At 46.0% G+C, this 16,929-nt stretch overlaps 2 protein-coding genes across 3 annotated transcripts in view; both read left to right on the top strand.

The window, feature by feature from the left end:
* LOC144825353 (inactive phospholipid phosphatase 7-like) overlaps positions 1-7,573 on the top strand; it is a 60,498-nt gene extending 52,925 nt beyond the window's left edge. The window contains exon 2 of the mRNA XM_078684144.1: positions 7,566-7,573. Coding sequence (XP_078540270.1) covers positions 7,566-7,573 — 8 coding nt within the window. The remainder of the gene's footprint in view (positions 1-7,565) is intronic.
* FRMD5 (FERM domain containing 5) overlaps positions 1-16,929 on the top strand; it is a 575,457-nt gene that overhangs the window by 158,669 nt on the left and 399,859 nt on the right. Inside the window, exon 1 of one of the 2 annotated variants that reach the window (XM_078682954.1) lies at positions 7,652-7,683. The exons of the other annotated variant lie outside the window; for it this stretch is intronic. Within the exon in view, the coding sequence (XP_078539080.1) occupies positions 7,675-7,683 (9 nt within the window). The 5' untranslated portion in view covers positions 7,652-7,674. Of the gene's footprint in view, positions 1-7,651; positions 7,684-16,929 lie in introns of those variants that run through there. 2 annotated transcript variants of the gene reach the window in all.

The raw sequence follows: 16,929 nt of genomic DNA, 5'->3' as shown, positions 1-16,929 counted from the left end.
ACCAAATATAACATAGTAATAACTTAGTAACATATTTGAAAATATTAGGAAATTATCTTTGTCTAGCCTCTACTCGAGTGCAGACAAGAACCTCTTGCTCCAGAGTTACTGGCAGGTGGTAGAAATGAAAAAGACTAGTTCCACTCATTGCACTGTGTCGTCATCTGCTTCTTCTCATCCTCGTTGAAGCCCCGCCTCCCAAATGTACGTAATAATAACAAGCTGCGACTTGGGAGGGAGATGTGCAGTGGCAAGCAACACCGAAAAGCAAGCATTTTAGTTTTGAATAGGTGCCCTATCATTTGCAAGCACAAAACCGTGTTTCAAAACAAGTACCCGCGTTTTATCACTATGGCAATACTTCCTAAACTCCTGTTGTATGAAGGCATTGTGATACCCAAAATCCCAGGCGGGGGATGGGGTCAAACTTCAATTTGGAAGTTGTTTGCACTAGGGTTCACAACACCGGAAAACGAGCATAAGCATTTCAGAACATTTGGTGGAGAATGGGTCAAACTGCGAATCAGGAGTGGGTCAGACGATGGCTCGGAACATGGAAAGCAAGCATTTCAGATTTTTTTTTAAAAATGAGCCAAGATAAAAAAAAATTAAATAAATGTTCGTAACAGAACAGAAATGGGCAGAAACAACCGCCTATATGTAATATGGCCAGTCGTTACAGGAGGGAACTAAGCACACAAAGGAGGGACAAGTACAACCAATGCACCACTGAAAAGCCAACATTTCAGAATGGCACTCAAAAGAACGAATGGAAAGTGCTGGGCATGCTCGAATCCCATAGAATAGATCCAGCATGTCTCGAAGAGACAGTTCATGCGCTGCTAGGCGAGATTTAATAATGGAAAAAGGAAGCAACCAAGCATCAAGAACTGCCTATGTGCACGCAAATGGGGCATCCTTCATGAGGCAGATCTGTATCTGCTACACCTTCTATAGAGGTGGCCAGTGTGACCTGCATATCACACTTGGCATGTGTGTCTTTCATATAATGTAAATATTGACAGGGCTGTGCTTACTGCACCCTCTACATTGAGTTAGCTGTGCTTTTGGAACATTCCTAAGAGCTGTGCTCACCCCTTTGCCAGGCCGTCGTTTAATGCACCTTGCCCAATTGTAAAATCAGTGCATCCAAAGCCAACCCTATAAAAGACTGATTCAACCCGACTTTGATGCAGTAGTATGGTGCTGTTCAAGGCATAAATTCACGACTTAGGTGTGATGTTGCTTCCCTACATCAGTGCTGCCACAAAATACCACCAGCTATCCTGCACTGTGGGCCACAAAGCTCTTCAAATAACTCTGATAATAATCCATAGCGCACCATGCTATTCCAGTGCTGGGACCAAGATCAGTTTGCTATTCCAGTGCTGGGACTAAGATCAGTTTACAACGCACCTTAGAGCTGACCAACAGCATCACCGGCTGCTTTGCTGCCATGTGGGCCTTTTTCATGTGACACACTTAGTCTCAAAGTCTGTCTTTTTGGTCAACCGCAGTTTGGCATCTAACACTTGGAGATCTGTTTTGCTTAAAAATACCATAGTGAATAGTGGTGTTGGATGGAAAGCAAGCACTGGCTGATGGAGTTACACGTGACAGGAGCCACTCGACAGCCACACCCTTTGCTAGGCTGGTAGCAGCGTGGTCCTTAATTTCAATTCCCCTTGCTATTTCAGGAATACTTTTCAATCTTGCAGCATGATATTTTGCAGTACATCCCCCATACTTACCTTATCATATCTACTGTGCCAGGCATGTATGGCCACACTGTGGGGTAGCTCCATTTCAAAATGGAATGGTGCTTGCAGACCAGAAACGGAGCAACAGCTGAAGGTGAGACATACTGCAAGCGCTCTGGTGGCACAGCTGCAGCTTCGTGATGGATACACTGATGAGACGGCTAGCTCACTTTCCTCAAGCTCTTTGGGTATAATTGGGCAGCACTAGGCTATAAGGATCAACTCTAACTCGGGCAGCTGCATACTTAAGACCTCTTTCTCTCCCACATATTTGCTGGATATTGAAGCAATCAATGGTCTGAAGCACCTGGCTGAAGGAAAGTTAAGCTCAAGATGGGGTTATGAAGCCCTGCAGTGAATTTTGATAAAAACTGAACCATCATATAGCAGTAATAATGAAAGGAACTGGGGCTAGTTTTGCTACTAGAATTGTAGTTGCATGAGTGTAGGAAATCCTCCTTTTTTGTGGGGTCACCCTGGATTTTTATGCATTTTGGTGGGCCCCATATTTTTAGCCACGGCCTGTCCAGGTAAGAGGTGGTGGGGCCAGGTGGGGGGGATTTCGACAGACGATGAAAAGGGAAAATTAATAATTTATTTAATTTTCCCTTATCATCGCCAGTCGAAATTCCCCACGGTCCCACCCCACCCGGCCCCACCACCCACTGCTCTTACCTGCACGGGCCGTGGCTGTATATTTTTGTTGGTTTTAGAACTCTGTGCACTTAACACCTGCTAACCAGTAGCAAAGTGCCTGTGCACCCCCTAGAAAAACATGGTAAACAAGGAGATACAAAGACTTTTACATGTAGCAGCCAGATTGTTTCAGTTTTAAACCATTTTCGTGCTTTATACCGGTGCTAAAAGAATTACATTGGCTTTCAGGGGTGTAGAGAAAAAAAGTTTAAAATCCCCTGCACTGTCAGTCACTATTGAAGACTGCATCCTTCAACCCTCGAGGAACAATGTCCCAAAAGCACCAATGTTCATGCGTGAAGGTGGGTAAAGAGTGATCGCCCAAACCCCCAGCTAAATTGCAGCTTCTCTACCTAATGCTGCCAGCTCCCCCTTTTGAGGTCCGGATGACACTTGTATCATGTGACTAGTATTTCTGTGAGATGCCAACCAACCATATACTCACTGCGCTCCTATATAAAAACATGTTAGTTATACTTCACAGCTTCCGTAAACAGAAAAGAAAGTTAGAACCCATCAAGCAAAAATAAATACCGCGCACTCCAGTTAAAACATACCAACTATTCCACACCAGTGGAACTGGCACAGTATATCAAAGGGATGGATGGGTCGGAAAGGTTAGCAATCAAGCCTGTATGGACTTCAGATTTGGGCTGCGGGTCTCTGGCATTGTGAGATGGGGATGGAATCTTTGGGCGAGGAGGGCAGGTAAAACACCAACCTTGTCCACCTTTTGTTTACCACACTTGCAGCCACACCCATCGCCACCACTCGCCGTTGCAAGATTATGTTGTGACAAGGCCTTTGCAATGCCTCCCAAAGAGTCGACATTTCGAAAAATGGACCACCATCTAGCAAGGAGCCTAGTCCCACCATTACCCTCCATAAATGTCAGCTTGTTCCCATTTGATGGCAAGCCTCTGGACATTTCCAGGATCTGGAACAACATCACCGTATCCATCCGGACCCCCCCAACACTGCTCCACTTTAGGAAAGAGGTGAAGACACACCTCTTTACAGAATACTACATCAGAATGCCTTAACGGTCTACAAACCAGCTACCTCTTCTATTACTTGTTAATTTTAATGCTTGTTTTTGACCCTGTACAGCTACCACCTCGCAAGGCAGGGGCCGGCATCGGAAACGCCGCAGGTATGACGGTCGTGCCGGCCCCCAATGACCACGGGAGGGGGCGGGCCCGTCGCGTACCTATGACGCGGCAGGCGCGTCGCACGAACTCCGGGGCCTGGTTTAAACTGGCTCGCGGTGGGGTAAACATTTGATCTTGACGGGTTAAAAGGCTGGGGAGCGGTGGAGGCTCCCTCTTTGTACCCCGCTCTCCATCCTTTCATAGCGATCCGCCAGAGCCGAAATGTTCAATTGTCGTATTTATAATGCTATTCCTTGGTCAGCGGTAAGGTCATGATTGGTGAGCAGTAAATTTAAGGTCCTTAGGAGGCGGCGCCATTCTTGAATGGGGTTGCCCAAAGGGTAGGAACAAATGGCCACTCACGAAACTCCAGGGGCAGTTACAGCTGCTTGGCTGGTAGGGTGCGGGGAAGGGAAGTTACGCTTTCCAGTAGGATGGTTGGCCAACCCGCACGTGCACAAGGGTGCTAGTAAACGGCGCATAACTGCAAGGGCCCCTTATGGAGTTAATCTGCTGGGTGTATGGGGGTGATCAGAGGGAAGTACCTCACGGGGAACGGGCCCCCTGCGCGTGTGCACTGTGGCTGGAGGGCGGGCATAGTTCTAATCAGGATCTCGCAGCAGTCATTGACCTTGCCGTAGGCTCAAATAGGAATACGCAGAAAGATTAACGTATTAGATTATGTAATGTCTAGATCGGATAGGAATATATATGTATTAGAGAAATGTTAAGGTTAGCAACATTACATATGTACCTATCAATGTAATCAAATGTAATGCAATGGACTTTCTGCCTATTATGTAAATAATGTAAAAATTGTTTCAAGTTGTATTTCTTAATTTTTAATAAATACGGCCGGGGGTTTAACGACCCCCTAATCCAAAACATGCTAATGGTGTCCTTCACATCTTCCCGCAAGTCTCGGACTGACAGGGAAAGACCTGTTATATAGGGCTTGTGAAGCATTAACGCAACTTATATGTTCCCTGTCAATGTGTACAGATTGTGGCTTCTGATTGGTGGGGAGAAGGAGGAGGACAGACATGGCTCCTCCCTCTTCAGAGTGATAACTCCTCCCCTTTCCTCCGTACTTGTGGAATAAAACATGGCAAGGGGCATTATTAAAATTGGCTTCTCTGGGTTTTCTGCCAAAAATAGGAAGCTCACCCTCTACCCACCCGTCCCTGCCACCGTCCTAGCCGTGGGAGTTGGCAACAGAGAAGGAGCTGTGCATGCCATCTTCCGTCGCAGTGGTGGTGCTTTCCTGGTATGTGACCTGTGGTCAAGTGCTCCGAGTACTAGAAGGAACGAACCAAAGTGTCTCGCACCAGCCTCTTGCACAAACTTTTGAGCCAGCCCAGGAGGGGTCGAACTTTCCTGGTTGAAAGTGACCCTCCCCACAGGTCCTTTGGCAGCAGTGCTGAACTAGGAACTACTCCATGGTGAAATAAGGTTACCTCTACCTACCCATGTCCTACCCACAGGGGAATACCCTAGAGGTTCCCAAAGGCACACCTGACAGCCACTAATAAACCTCCACCCTATATTAGTGTTCTCAGCTCCCTGAAGTGGCATTTCGTCATAACCCAGCACTTTACTAAACTCGCAAAGATCTATATATGTAAATCAGCTTGAGAAATCTGCTGTGAAATATGACATGCAGGAACACAGACATGAGCATTTCTCTTCAGGCCATAGACCCATCGTGACAGTTTGGCTCTGTGAACACAGGAGCATTGTGTAGTATTGAGTGCATTTATTTGCGACTTTGGGTGCCTGTAGGGAATGTATGTCTGGATCGTGGAATTTAGTCTGGGTTCTCAAATGTAAGAGAAGAATATTAAGTAAGGTGTTTGTACTTTTGCGCTCTACTGAAATAAAATGTATGTTACTGCTTAAAGTGTCAATAGTGTTTCTTGACATTGGCATTGAAGAAGCAAGATGCCCCCACCATCTTCCACTGAAGAAACAAACTGCACTGCCTTGTGCCAGCTAGCCGGTTCGTGCTGGAATACGTCTACCTGGTATATTGGGGCGTGTCAGCTGCCTGGAGCAGACAGGACTTTATCCATGAGGATCAACTGGGGAAACCAACTTGAGATTAGCGGTTCTTAACATTTAGTATATTGTCAACTCATTTTGCAGTTTTTTCTCTTAGAATGAGAGGGTCTAGGTCTACTCAGGTCATTGCAGCTATTGAAGACATTTTGCGTTTTTTTTTGTGTGGATATTCAACTGTCCCCCTTGTTCCTCGCCCTTGCAGTTGCGTTATTATTTAAATTCCTTGCAGCTCCTCGCTCCGTTCAGTGCCTTCTGTTCTCTTAGTGATATGCATATGTCCCCACTGAAAACTGAGCTTGTGTATACTTGCACTGTTTGACAGCCCGGATAATGTTCAGGTTGCGTCATTGTTAAGGTGGCACCGCGTGTGCCATTGTAGTCTTCTTATACATTTGAGTCTGGGGCAAAAATGTGCTTGACTGCTGGTGACTGTGTGCAACAGTCATGAATATGCTTGTTGACTCCTTTCCACCAATGGAGTATTTTGTCACTACAGCATCTTATAAGGTTTGATGTGCCAATGTGGGGATTTGTAGCTGGGGATCAGATGCTTAAGCCAAGAAAGAGACGAGAAGCTTAGGAGTCAAATAAAATAGATTGAAAGTGGAACAGAAAAAGAATTGAGGTGTACCTCTAAGCTTGGCTTGTTTCTCCAAAAAAGCCTTTTCACTTCAAACCAAAAATGACTGTTTTTAGAATGCAACACTTTTGTGTTGCATTCACGTATCAACGGCGTGGAATTATGTCACAGCCTGAGGCTGCAAGCGGCTACCTTCAATTTTCAATTGTGTTTAGGGAAGGATTCACAATTAATATATTGCATATTGAATCAGTCAATACTATTCATGGCACGTGCTAGGAAATTCACAGACTATTTTCCAACCCGACACTCAGATGCTGGAGCTTTGATTGTCATTCACAAGCGGCAAGACCGTCAAGAGGAACTCAATTACTGAGACGGAATTTTTGGGTGGAGATTATACTTGTGACACATCTCTATAACACAGAGGGTACACAAACGCACGCCAACAAAAGCTACAAAGCGTAGGAGCCACAAATCATAAACGTGTGCCATGCAGCCAGTTCGTACTTGACAAGCAATCAACTGAGCCCCGTGTACACCCTGGATTAATCTGCAAACAAGGGAGGAAAGTATCAAATTGTACAGAGACAGAAAGATTAATTGTCTTGAAAAAGATGGTGTGATAAACGGATAACCATCGAAACGCATCGACGCTTTTGAGAGTACAATCTAAAAGTTCTACACCAGTGTGTTAAATACAGATTCAATCATTGTATTAACCACAGTGTCCTTGAATCCAATGTGATGTACACTGGTATTTGACAAGCAGTGTGTCTTACAGTTTTTTCTGTCTCAATTATGGGGGGTCATAATTGTTATGTGTTGGTAATTATTTTAATGTATGAACTATATGTTTTTTAAGAAGGGCCTGGTACAATTGTGCTATTGGTGCAGTCTTATGAAGTTTTTTATCTGGTTTATAACGAACTTTGTTCAAAAAAATTATTTTTTTAATAATAAAATATTATTGTAATATATCATGTGGTATTGAATAATTTAGTGCACTGTTAACCATTGTTTCCAAATTATCACTAAGGTGTTGGGTCAAGGGAATCTCTCTTTCCTTTGGCACTTTACAAACAAAACATTTTTGCAAAAAGTATGACAAAACAAAACAAAAGCTTTGGTAAAGCCAAAAGACTCGCAGCCAACTCCAGACCTGTTGAAAGGAATCCTACTTCTTTCGGTCGAGCCTGCGAGAGCGCTTGCACTGCATTTGCTCTCGCATGCAAGACCCTATTGTTTACAGTAAAGGCTTGGAGCCTGCCCATTGCTGCTTAGATTTGTTGACTTATGTGTTGCTCTTCTTTGCAGCCTCCTAATTGGCCAGTGTAAGCCATACACCACTTCCGTTCCTTTCTGTTTGGCAGAGACCAAGCACGGATTGATTCAGCTTAATCTGTGCCGATCTGCTGCTCCCAACATGACTGAGGTACTATTTCCTATTCCCCCTGTCTTTCGCTCCGCCTGTGTCCGTATGTTACTCCCTTCCTCGTTTTGTTTTCCCTATACCCCACCTCTTCCTGCTATCTGTTATTGCTGCTCCCTCGCACCTGTGTTGCTTCCCCTCCCCTCCTGCTTTATTTCAGCATGTTGCACAGCTTGACGGGCTGCTGTGCAACATGGCTTTAAAGAAAAAGCTCTATGGCACGATCAACGCTGGCCGCATTATAGCACGTTAAAAAAAATGTTTACTTTAAGCCATGTTGCACAGCATCTCGCACAGCTGTGCAACATGCTTAAAAGCATTGACAAAGCCAATAGATCGTGCATAGGCAAGACCTATTGGCTTTGCCAGTGCTCGTTCAATTTAGAAAGCATCTAGAAGACATCTTGTTTCCTTACGAGTAATCTCCAGTTACCTCTGTTTTTGGTTTTGACTAACAGCCACAAGATAACTCAGTGCATGTGCACTTTGTTTCAGTATCCCCTGCAGGCAGACCAAGGAGTAGAACGCTTCTGCAACCTCCTGACCTCTTGCCCACAATCGTGCAACACTAGTGGCAGTAATTCCAGTTCAGGTGGACCAGCCTTCTGAAGGCCAGGCCCTTGGTGTGTAGAAGGCAGATGCACTGCTGAACCAACACGTGGAGGAGGCCTGCAGACGGTCTGGGTACAAAGGCTTTTATACTTCAAACCTCGCGGTCTGAGCACATTGCGGGGACTCAGAGGGAGCGAGGCCGTATCCGGTCTCCGTCTGGGTGACTTTGCACAATGGAACGGGCCATGAGACAGGACAGGTAGTGTAGGTAGGTTGGGCGGGGCTTAGCGGTCGGTTATAGAGGTAGGTGTTTGGGTGGGTAGGCACTCGCTGAGGCATTAAAAGAGCGGTTAGGGAAATTTTTGTGACCCATCCATAGGCAATTTTTTTTTTCTCCATATGGTCAATATTTTGTTGTGAACATTGTCAATTTACTACAGGAAAATATTGGAAGTTTGATTGAACAAATGTTAATTTTGCCATGAAAAGGCAGATTGTAGCGTTTTAGTGCTTTGTTGGGTGTTTTTTGGGGGATGGATAGTCTGGAGCGGGCTTATCCATCCCTCTGGGGAGGACAGAACACAGGGGAGGTGAAGAGTAAACGATGTGACTTTGAACAACACTAGACCAGGTTGCTTGGAATGCTCGATGGGGGGAGATTGTGAGATTGGGGTATGCAAGAAAAAGGCAGTGAATGAAGGAAGAATGGGAAAAGGTGGAACAACAAGGGTTTTTCTTGAAACAAAGTTGGGAAAATTGGGGAGGTTAAGGGTGGGAGGAGCGTTTAGACTTTTATGTATTTATAAGATTGAGATATTTGCAATGTTTTATTTTCAGCAAGTTTATGCTACATATCTGTCTTAATAAAGTGTCTTTTTTTGATAATAAAGAAGATAGGGGTATGTGATTTATTGTGCAATTCAGCAATAGGTGAACTGTGCTCTTGTGGCCGCTCTGTGTCCTTTGTTCTGAGTTCCCCAGGATAAAGCTGAGTACGGAAGACGTAAAAATGGCTATTTCATTAGCAGTCGTATTGAGATGGGAAGTGTCTGCCATCTAATGCCTGGAGACCAGAACAGGGGATAGCCTGCAAAGTACAGTTCCTTGGGAGTCTTTATAAAATGCTGCCTCCCTCCTTCCTGGCTGTTTACTGTTGGAGCTTTTAATTAGCAACGCGTGATGCAGCCGAGTAGCATCTAGTTCTCTCATTTCAGATGACTGCTGCAGCGAAAGTGTCTTACTCCAGGGACCCGATTGCAGTAACCGGCCGTGATTAGAGTCCTCCCGCCATGGAGAGCGAAACATGGTGGGGAGGGGGTGGTGGGAGGGGAGAATGGAGCAGTGGCGTTCTTCATGATTACGGATCTAGCAAATGTCACGGTTGGACCCCTGCGTCTTCTTAAGATGTGTGAGTGTGTTGGGGTGGGGTAGAGGGGATTCAAGGGATTTTCTGTGCATATGTTTGTGTTCTGCATGGTTTTGGGATTACATCCAGTTGAGTCCTATGCAGTGGCGTAGCTAGACCTATTGCCGCCCGTGGCGAAACCCGGAGTTTGCCCCCGTGCAGGTAAGAGTGAGGGGGTTGTCTGTCGACAGACTACTTGTTCTCGGGGTGTGTGCTCACCTTCGCCGCCCCCAAAAAGAACCCCACCTTCATCCCCCCCAGCTACGCCAGTGGTTCTATGTTTGTACATGGCCCGTTCAGGTCTTCTTTTTTTTTGCTGGCAAATCCCAATAAAATATGTTGTGAAAAGAGATGCAGTGTTGCAGGGTTTTCCTCGCTGAGCAGTAAATGCACCTGTCAAGACCTTCACCGCAGATAGCAAAACCAGAGCAAGCAAACCAATGGCAAAGGTACAATCTAGGCCTAAGTTGGTGGGGCACCCTAGGTCTCTCAGCCCAAGGGCCGAAATAGTAACCAGAATTAGCCCAGGCAAAAATGTTCAAACCATCCCCATAATGCAGAAGGGTGCAGTAGATCTGAGGTTGTGGGGTCTTTGATGTTTGTGTCAAAGAAGCTCATCATGCTACCAAAACAGTTCCCTTTCCTGAAGCCTGCTAAGAAATTCAAGAGTGACAGAATAGCCCGTTTGGCTCAACCATGGCAGCCTATTCTTCATCGGTGACAGGTAGCTCAATGGGTGATTGTAAGTTCTTTGAAGGTGTATCCTGTGGGGTTCTCTTCCATTTACTAGAATTTGCTTTTAGAGGCAACTGTAACAATGTGAGTAACTTATCATGTTTGAATAAAGTTTCTGGAGACAGAGAGTTTCCCGGGAGTTTAGTCTCTGTTCAGCAATAAACATGCTAAACCTTCAGAACAAAAAGAGATCATGTGTAAGCGATCTATGTAGCCCACACCTGGACAGTCTTGCATAGACTAAGCTGATATGTGAGAAGGCAAGAAAAACACTTGGAATTCCTTGGTATTCTTTAGACTGCTATTAGAATCATATATTGGGAAGTAAAATCAAGTACTGTGGAAGTAGGGGGAAATTTGACAGTCTTAATACCATCGAAGTGTAAGGAGAGAAAACATTGGGTGGATATAGACACCAAAGGAATTGTAAAAGTGAATCATTATGTAAAGCAATACTAGAATGTTCAGAGTTTCCAAAGCTTATTTCTTGGTTGCGGCCTAAGACAAACCCTTCCGATTCCATCTTGCTGCAATGCTTAGACAAAAAAATATTCTTGCATGTTGTCTTCCTCCAGGGAAGCAGAACAGAATGTCAGGGGATAAATTATACTGTTGGAAGATTCCTAGCAGGTTGGAAGCGGTCTAACATCGGTGCCTTCAGAGGCAGAATACGACTGCAGCCGCCACTTTATCGTGCCAATTCATGGTCCGGAAAAGCCTTTTCTGCCTGCTGCTCTCATTCCTGTCATTACACTGACCTGGCAACCTTTCTTGGTCTAGATGCAAGTTCATACAAGGTAGAGCCTTCTTGATAAAGTCTTCTCTTCTTTTTTTTTTTTGCAGATATAGTCCGCTTCAATCATGGCCATCTGAAGAAGTGATGTTGACCCCATGTGGCTGCATATGTGTGCAATGTTTTAGGGGGCAAGTGCGTCTCCTGCAGGAAGCTTATGTCCACCTGGTGTTGCTGTAGATAGTGCAACGCCAGTTTTCCTTTGGCAACATGGAATATTCAGGGGATTAATAACCAATGCAAAGTGACTTCTGCAAATGTGCGTATATTATTGTACTTCAACATTAAGTGGTAGGTAGCTTGACAGATGTGTCTATAGCAGAGGATACGGCACTAATTGTGGTAGGCATAAATGCAAACATCCCCAACAATTAACGATGTCCCTTTCCCCCTCCCCTTTCCATCTCCAGATTCTATGTCCTGGGGATAACCCCGCCCCAACATAAGTAATAGAAACATTATTCTTCTCAACAGAAAGTGGTGTCCGATCAGTTAATGTGTGTATCACACACAAGGGTGGCGACGCCGGGTCCCCACTTCATCTAGGAGTGGTGACCAAAGGAAAACAACATATTTCGCCACGTAATGAGTCTAGAAATGAGCCATGTGGTACAGCTCCAGGTAAAGTAACAGAGGCTCGTAACAGTCCTTTGACCAATCTGGCCAAAACAGAGTGATGCCCTTACCTCGTTTCGGCGCATCAGCTCACTGAGAAGTGATCTGCACCAGCACTTTAGTGGGTATCTGGACCTCCGGACAAGCTGTGCTGCGATTAAGGGGAGTATTTGCAGAGCATTGACGGCAGAAGTCCTGCACGTCCATGGGGTTATAGAAGATTTGCAGCATGCCATTCACTTCCACTCATAGTGGAACAGGGTAAATCATACTGTAGTAAACTCGTAGGTTTCAGAACGTGGACTTTACACTAATGTACCATCGCCGTAAAGTCTGGTAAGAGGATCAGTGAAGATCCCTGCCAACTGAGCGGGCCCTTTTCCCTTGCCAGCCATAAGGCCGTGTCGTGGACTTGAAGTTCAATAGGCTGGTGATGAGCGGCCTCGGCAGGCATCCCAGGTTCGGTCTCAGTCCAAGATGGCGGGGTGCCCTCTTGACCAGGATTGTGGGCATGAAGGAGTCTCTCGCAAAGAGTTCCGCAAGCAATCTCTCCATGAATTGATCCAGTCGGCCTGTGTTTGTGGACTCGGAAACCCCCTAAAATACTAATGCTATTCCGCCTACTCCGGGCCGCCAAGTCTTCATTTTTCAGAGCAATTGTTTTCATGATCTTTTCCAGGCGCTCCAGTTTCCTTGCTGCTTGTGCCGCTCTGTCCTCCAGATCCGATATCCAGCCCTCTGCGGTGTCAAGCCTATGTTTGTGTGTGGTCCATTTGCTCACCCATTACATCCAGCCTTTTGTAGGGCATCAAAGCAGCCATACAGGGCTCAGAATCCTGATCTCAATGCAGCCATGATGGCGTCCGTTCCTGGCGGCGAGCCAGAGGGGTTTGAGTCACATTCCCCCTCCTCTGCCAGTGTCTGCTTCGATGCAGCACTAAGGGTCTTGGTTTTGTCAAAGGTCAGTCAGCGCTGTTTCGGGTCCAGGCACACCATAATCTGGGTCTAGAGGAGAGGCCGGCAGGGTGAGTGGGCAGCAGCGGTTTAGCAGGACCACTCGTGGCTCAGTGTGCAAAAAGAGAGTGCGCCTATAACGGTAGTACCAGTAGGCTTGTCTTCGGACGTAGCAGCAGTGAGCCGCCCCAGTCTGCAGGGGCAGCAGCCCCGGCATCACGCCACCCAGGGGAGAGCAGACTAGGACCCGAGGAGGACAATGCACTGTAAGAGGAACTTAAGGTGCACGCCTCTCGGCCCCTCCTCCCCGCCAGCCTATCACTTTGGCCTTTGGTATTACAGGCACCATGCAGGCATGGGGTGTGCAGTCCTTCAGCCAGGTACTCGTGCCTGGCATGTGTATAGGGTTTCCCCACTGGAATAAACAACAGTGAGAGTTCAAAGGGAGCAGGACACTCAGGACCTCCCTCGTTCCCAATAGCACCGGTACAGCAACTAACGGTTGGCCCAGGTTCTTTGATGGTTGCGGCCCTGGTATTGTGTCCGATTTGGTGCATACAGGGCCTATGCAGGCCCCCCATTGGTGCAGCAGCTCTGTCCCAGGCCACATCTACAATATTAGGCATTTGCGCTGTGGCCAGCAGAATATGGGGCGCAGTTATGCAAGGAGGAAGTCGGTCCATCGTGGCCCACTCACCCGTAATCCCCGTCACCAAGGGGCCTCTGGGGAGACTACGGGCTGAACTCACCTCATTCTCCGGTAGACATCAGTAGCAGTGCTCTCCCTCTGGTCCACCGGCGAGCCGTGCAACTCCTTCAGCCCTAGCCGTGCAACTCCTTCCGCCCACCAGTGGCTTCACCAGGGTTCCCAATCTCGCCGCTCCACCTCCCGTCCTGTGGCAGCCTCCATCCACCGTGGGGTCCAGTGTCCCCACTGTCCCCGCCAGCAATCCTTCTGGCACCCCTAGAGCGGGCTTCGCAAGGGGTCCCACCCCTCAGTTCGTAGAGTTGTAATCCCTTCTGGGGCCTCACAAAACAGCTGTGTGGTGTCAGAGGACCGCCGCGTCGGGCCACCCTGGGATTAGCAGCACAGCAGACGGGACCAGCATCTCCATGTTCTGACCCCTCGATGATCAATTCCCTGTTGTGCACTGCAGTGGAATATGGGGCTATCTTGTGAGGATGGTAAGGAAGGAACTCAGTTGTGGCCAGGATTGTGGGGATGCCGGCAGAGCTGCAGAACTTTGCGGCCATTTCAGTTGGTATCTTGGCCACCCCCCCCCAAGTCTTACCTTATGGAGTCTCTCATGACCTGGTTTATTTAGGGTAGTTTTCGGACCTTGGGCAGTATAATGCATCCTTCTGTTTGATTGGTCTGCCAAAAGGCTTAAATTAATTTGCAGGAGGCTTTAATGGGTTAGCTCTTAGGCATGCAGGGAAAATAATAAGAGTGTAGATGAATGGGTTATGTCTTGGAGGGATGCCTGAAAGGTAAGCTAAGATGACCCTGTTTTATAGAAGCGAGGCACGTGACAAGTTTATCACTATCCTTGTTACTCTTGATCAGTCATTCTCATTTGTAATCATTCAGAGCTTAATGAATTGCAGAAAGACAGAGTGGCATTCAGTGCCAGCTTACAAACCTCCTGGATTATCGGGAGAAAAATAAGATAGTCAGCCAAACATGTGGGGTATTATGTGGGCACCTGGTTTAGAACTTAAGACACAAAAAACAATTATAGATGTGGCACCAGCCGAATACGTTGACAGACGCCGAGTCGTACTGCGTTACAGCTCTACCTCATAGTCTATAGGAGTATGTTTCATGGGTTTAGGATTGACCTTCTCACCAGTGTAAAAAAACAAAACATAACCACGTGAGTGTTACTGATGGCAAAAAGATTTATCACATAACCCATTCTAAGTTTGCCATTTAACTTTTCCCCCGCTTGTCACAATAGCCATTCAGCAGATCTTCTGTAGCAGGTGGCTAAGAGGGGTACGCCGGCAGGGTCATTTTTTGCCCGTTTTTTAAAACTCCACAATGCTACCCCTCTGCTCACTTCCCTAATTTTTTGCTTGTGTGTACTTTTTTCGTTTTAATTTATTATTCTAACATTACTCTCCGCCATATTAGAATAGTAAAATAATAAATGGCCGCCATGAATCATTAATGTGTGTAACATCCTAGGCATTGTGAAAAATATAAAACACAGTAATAAGGGACTCAGGGAGAACAATCAGAAAACAAGGAAGATAATAAAAACATTCATTTTTAATTTGTCCTTCATATACATTAAATTCTTTAATAAAAAATGATACATAATAAACATAAATTAAAAATAAAACCGTTGCTTAAGAAAACAACCACAGTGTACAATTAATATAATAAAAAAGTCAGACAATTGGTGGCATTATATTATTCTTATTCGACGCGCGTTTCGGCGTACATAAGACGCCTTCTTCAGGAGTCACAAATGTTATTCGTTTTGGGAACGGGCAATATAGGCACTGTTGTATAGACGATTATTGTAATGTAGAGTCCTATTTCTCAGTGCATCTAGCAAAGGACAGTCACCGTATGTTAAGCTGCTAAATTGATGTACACTTGGGGTGTATTTCATATATAGTATCCTTGATTTCGAACTATGATCATATGATTGCGAGATTTTATTACATTCTGATGTTAAACTTCCAGATAAGAAGTTCCAAGATCCAAAATGAGTTATATTGGAACGGATAGTACGGAAGTGCGTACAGTCGAATTAAGTACTTCTTGTCCGGAGTAGTAAATAATCGCAATGGTCCACGGTATAACAAATCTTTTAAAAAAATATACAATCAGACGAGTTATACGTAGATGTATATTGTTGAATTGCAACGTCTTTTATCCATACTGATAACCAGTAGTGTCAGTTCAGGATACGGCGGATAACAAATCGATTGGTAGACGGCTGGATATGCCAGATATGGGGGACGCAACGAGTCGAAATCCCGGCGTCCCTTGTCCGTTATACAAGGTATCATGAATCATTACACAGCAGGCATGAGCATTCTTCATGGTGCTCGTGTGAGCATCAGGGACTTTCTTGGGTGGGTTTTCTTTATTAGACATGGCAAAACTTCCTGTAATAACACGTGCTATTGGTAATTTAAAAAAACATTGGAAAGCCGAACAGCTCAGCGTTATGAAGCCGCGATCGATTGGACTTGCCAATGCTTGTTTTAAACTTTGGCCAGCCGGTTGTCTGCCATGTGCTGTCGTCTACAGTGGGAAACAGAAGGCAGTTATTTCAGGCAGCGACTGAGGGGGATGGTTGCCAATCACAGACTGTCTTGAAAAGCGTTGACTTGGCATGAAGAGTCCGACTGTGCGCTAGTGTCGTGGTTGGAATACGAAATGTAGCCCGAGGCCTGCTCACTTGTGTCTTTATTTGTCCAAATGGCAGTTCACTATATCTGTGTTTTCTGAGCCGTATAGACTACATACATTATCTCTCGTGTTCTGAAGCCGAGGCTCCTCTTATTGTGCCTTGGCTCTTAAAAAAGTGGTACAGCTTACAATTTCGCCTCCACCCATTTCACAAATGAGCACTGTAAGTGTCACCTCCATGGGTGAAGGGGTGCTTGTGACTGAAATCTGCTGTTTTATAGAGCATGAGCACCCGGTGAGAGGACACGGCAGGGGACGGCAGCTGAGCGAAAGGTACTCTGGCCCAATATATTTCTTGCATTATTCATGCTGTTTTCTATAGAAGCGCTTTACACTGAACAAAAAAAGGTAACAGAGGCTGTGTAAACAAAAGAGGATAGTTCCACTTACACATAGTTCATAGTTTCATTGGCTTCAGAACAAGAGGATTTTAAGCTTCATTGAAAAGTAGCAAAATGGGCTTGAGCCAGAGATGGTGAAAGCGAATTCGGAATTCGCGTGGCTCTGCCAGAGAAAGATGGTTTCATACACGACTCCTGTTTGAAAGTAGGGGGTCCCGGAGAGAGCTTAACAGCAGCGGTGCCCAGCCCCTCCGTGTATTGTGAAGGAGCCCTGCTCCCCGCTTGCTGTACTGACGGGCCACCCCGTGTCTTGGGCTGTCGGGAGGCACCAGGCGATGACGGGCGGAGGCTCGCGCGGCGGAGGCGGGCTAGCGAAGCGAGCACTAATGATTCGTTTAATTCCCGTATCGCTCGTGTTAGG

This window comes from Lissotriton helveticus, chromosome 3_1, assembly GCF_964261635.1.
Source record: "Lissotriton helveticus chromosome 3_1, aLisHel1.1, whole genome shotgun sequence".
NCBI classification, from domain to species: Eukaryota; Metazoa; Chordata; class Amphibia; order Caudata; family Salamandridae; genus Lissotriton; species Lissotriton helveticus.
This window is presented reverse-complemented; position numbering and strand designations above follow the sequence as displayed.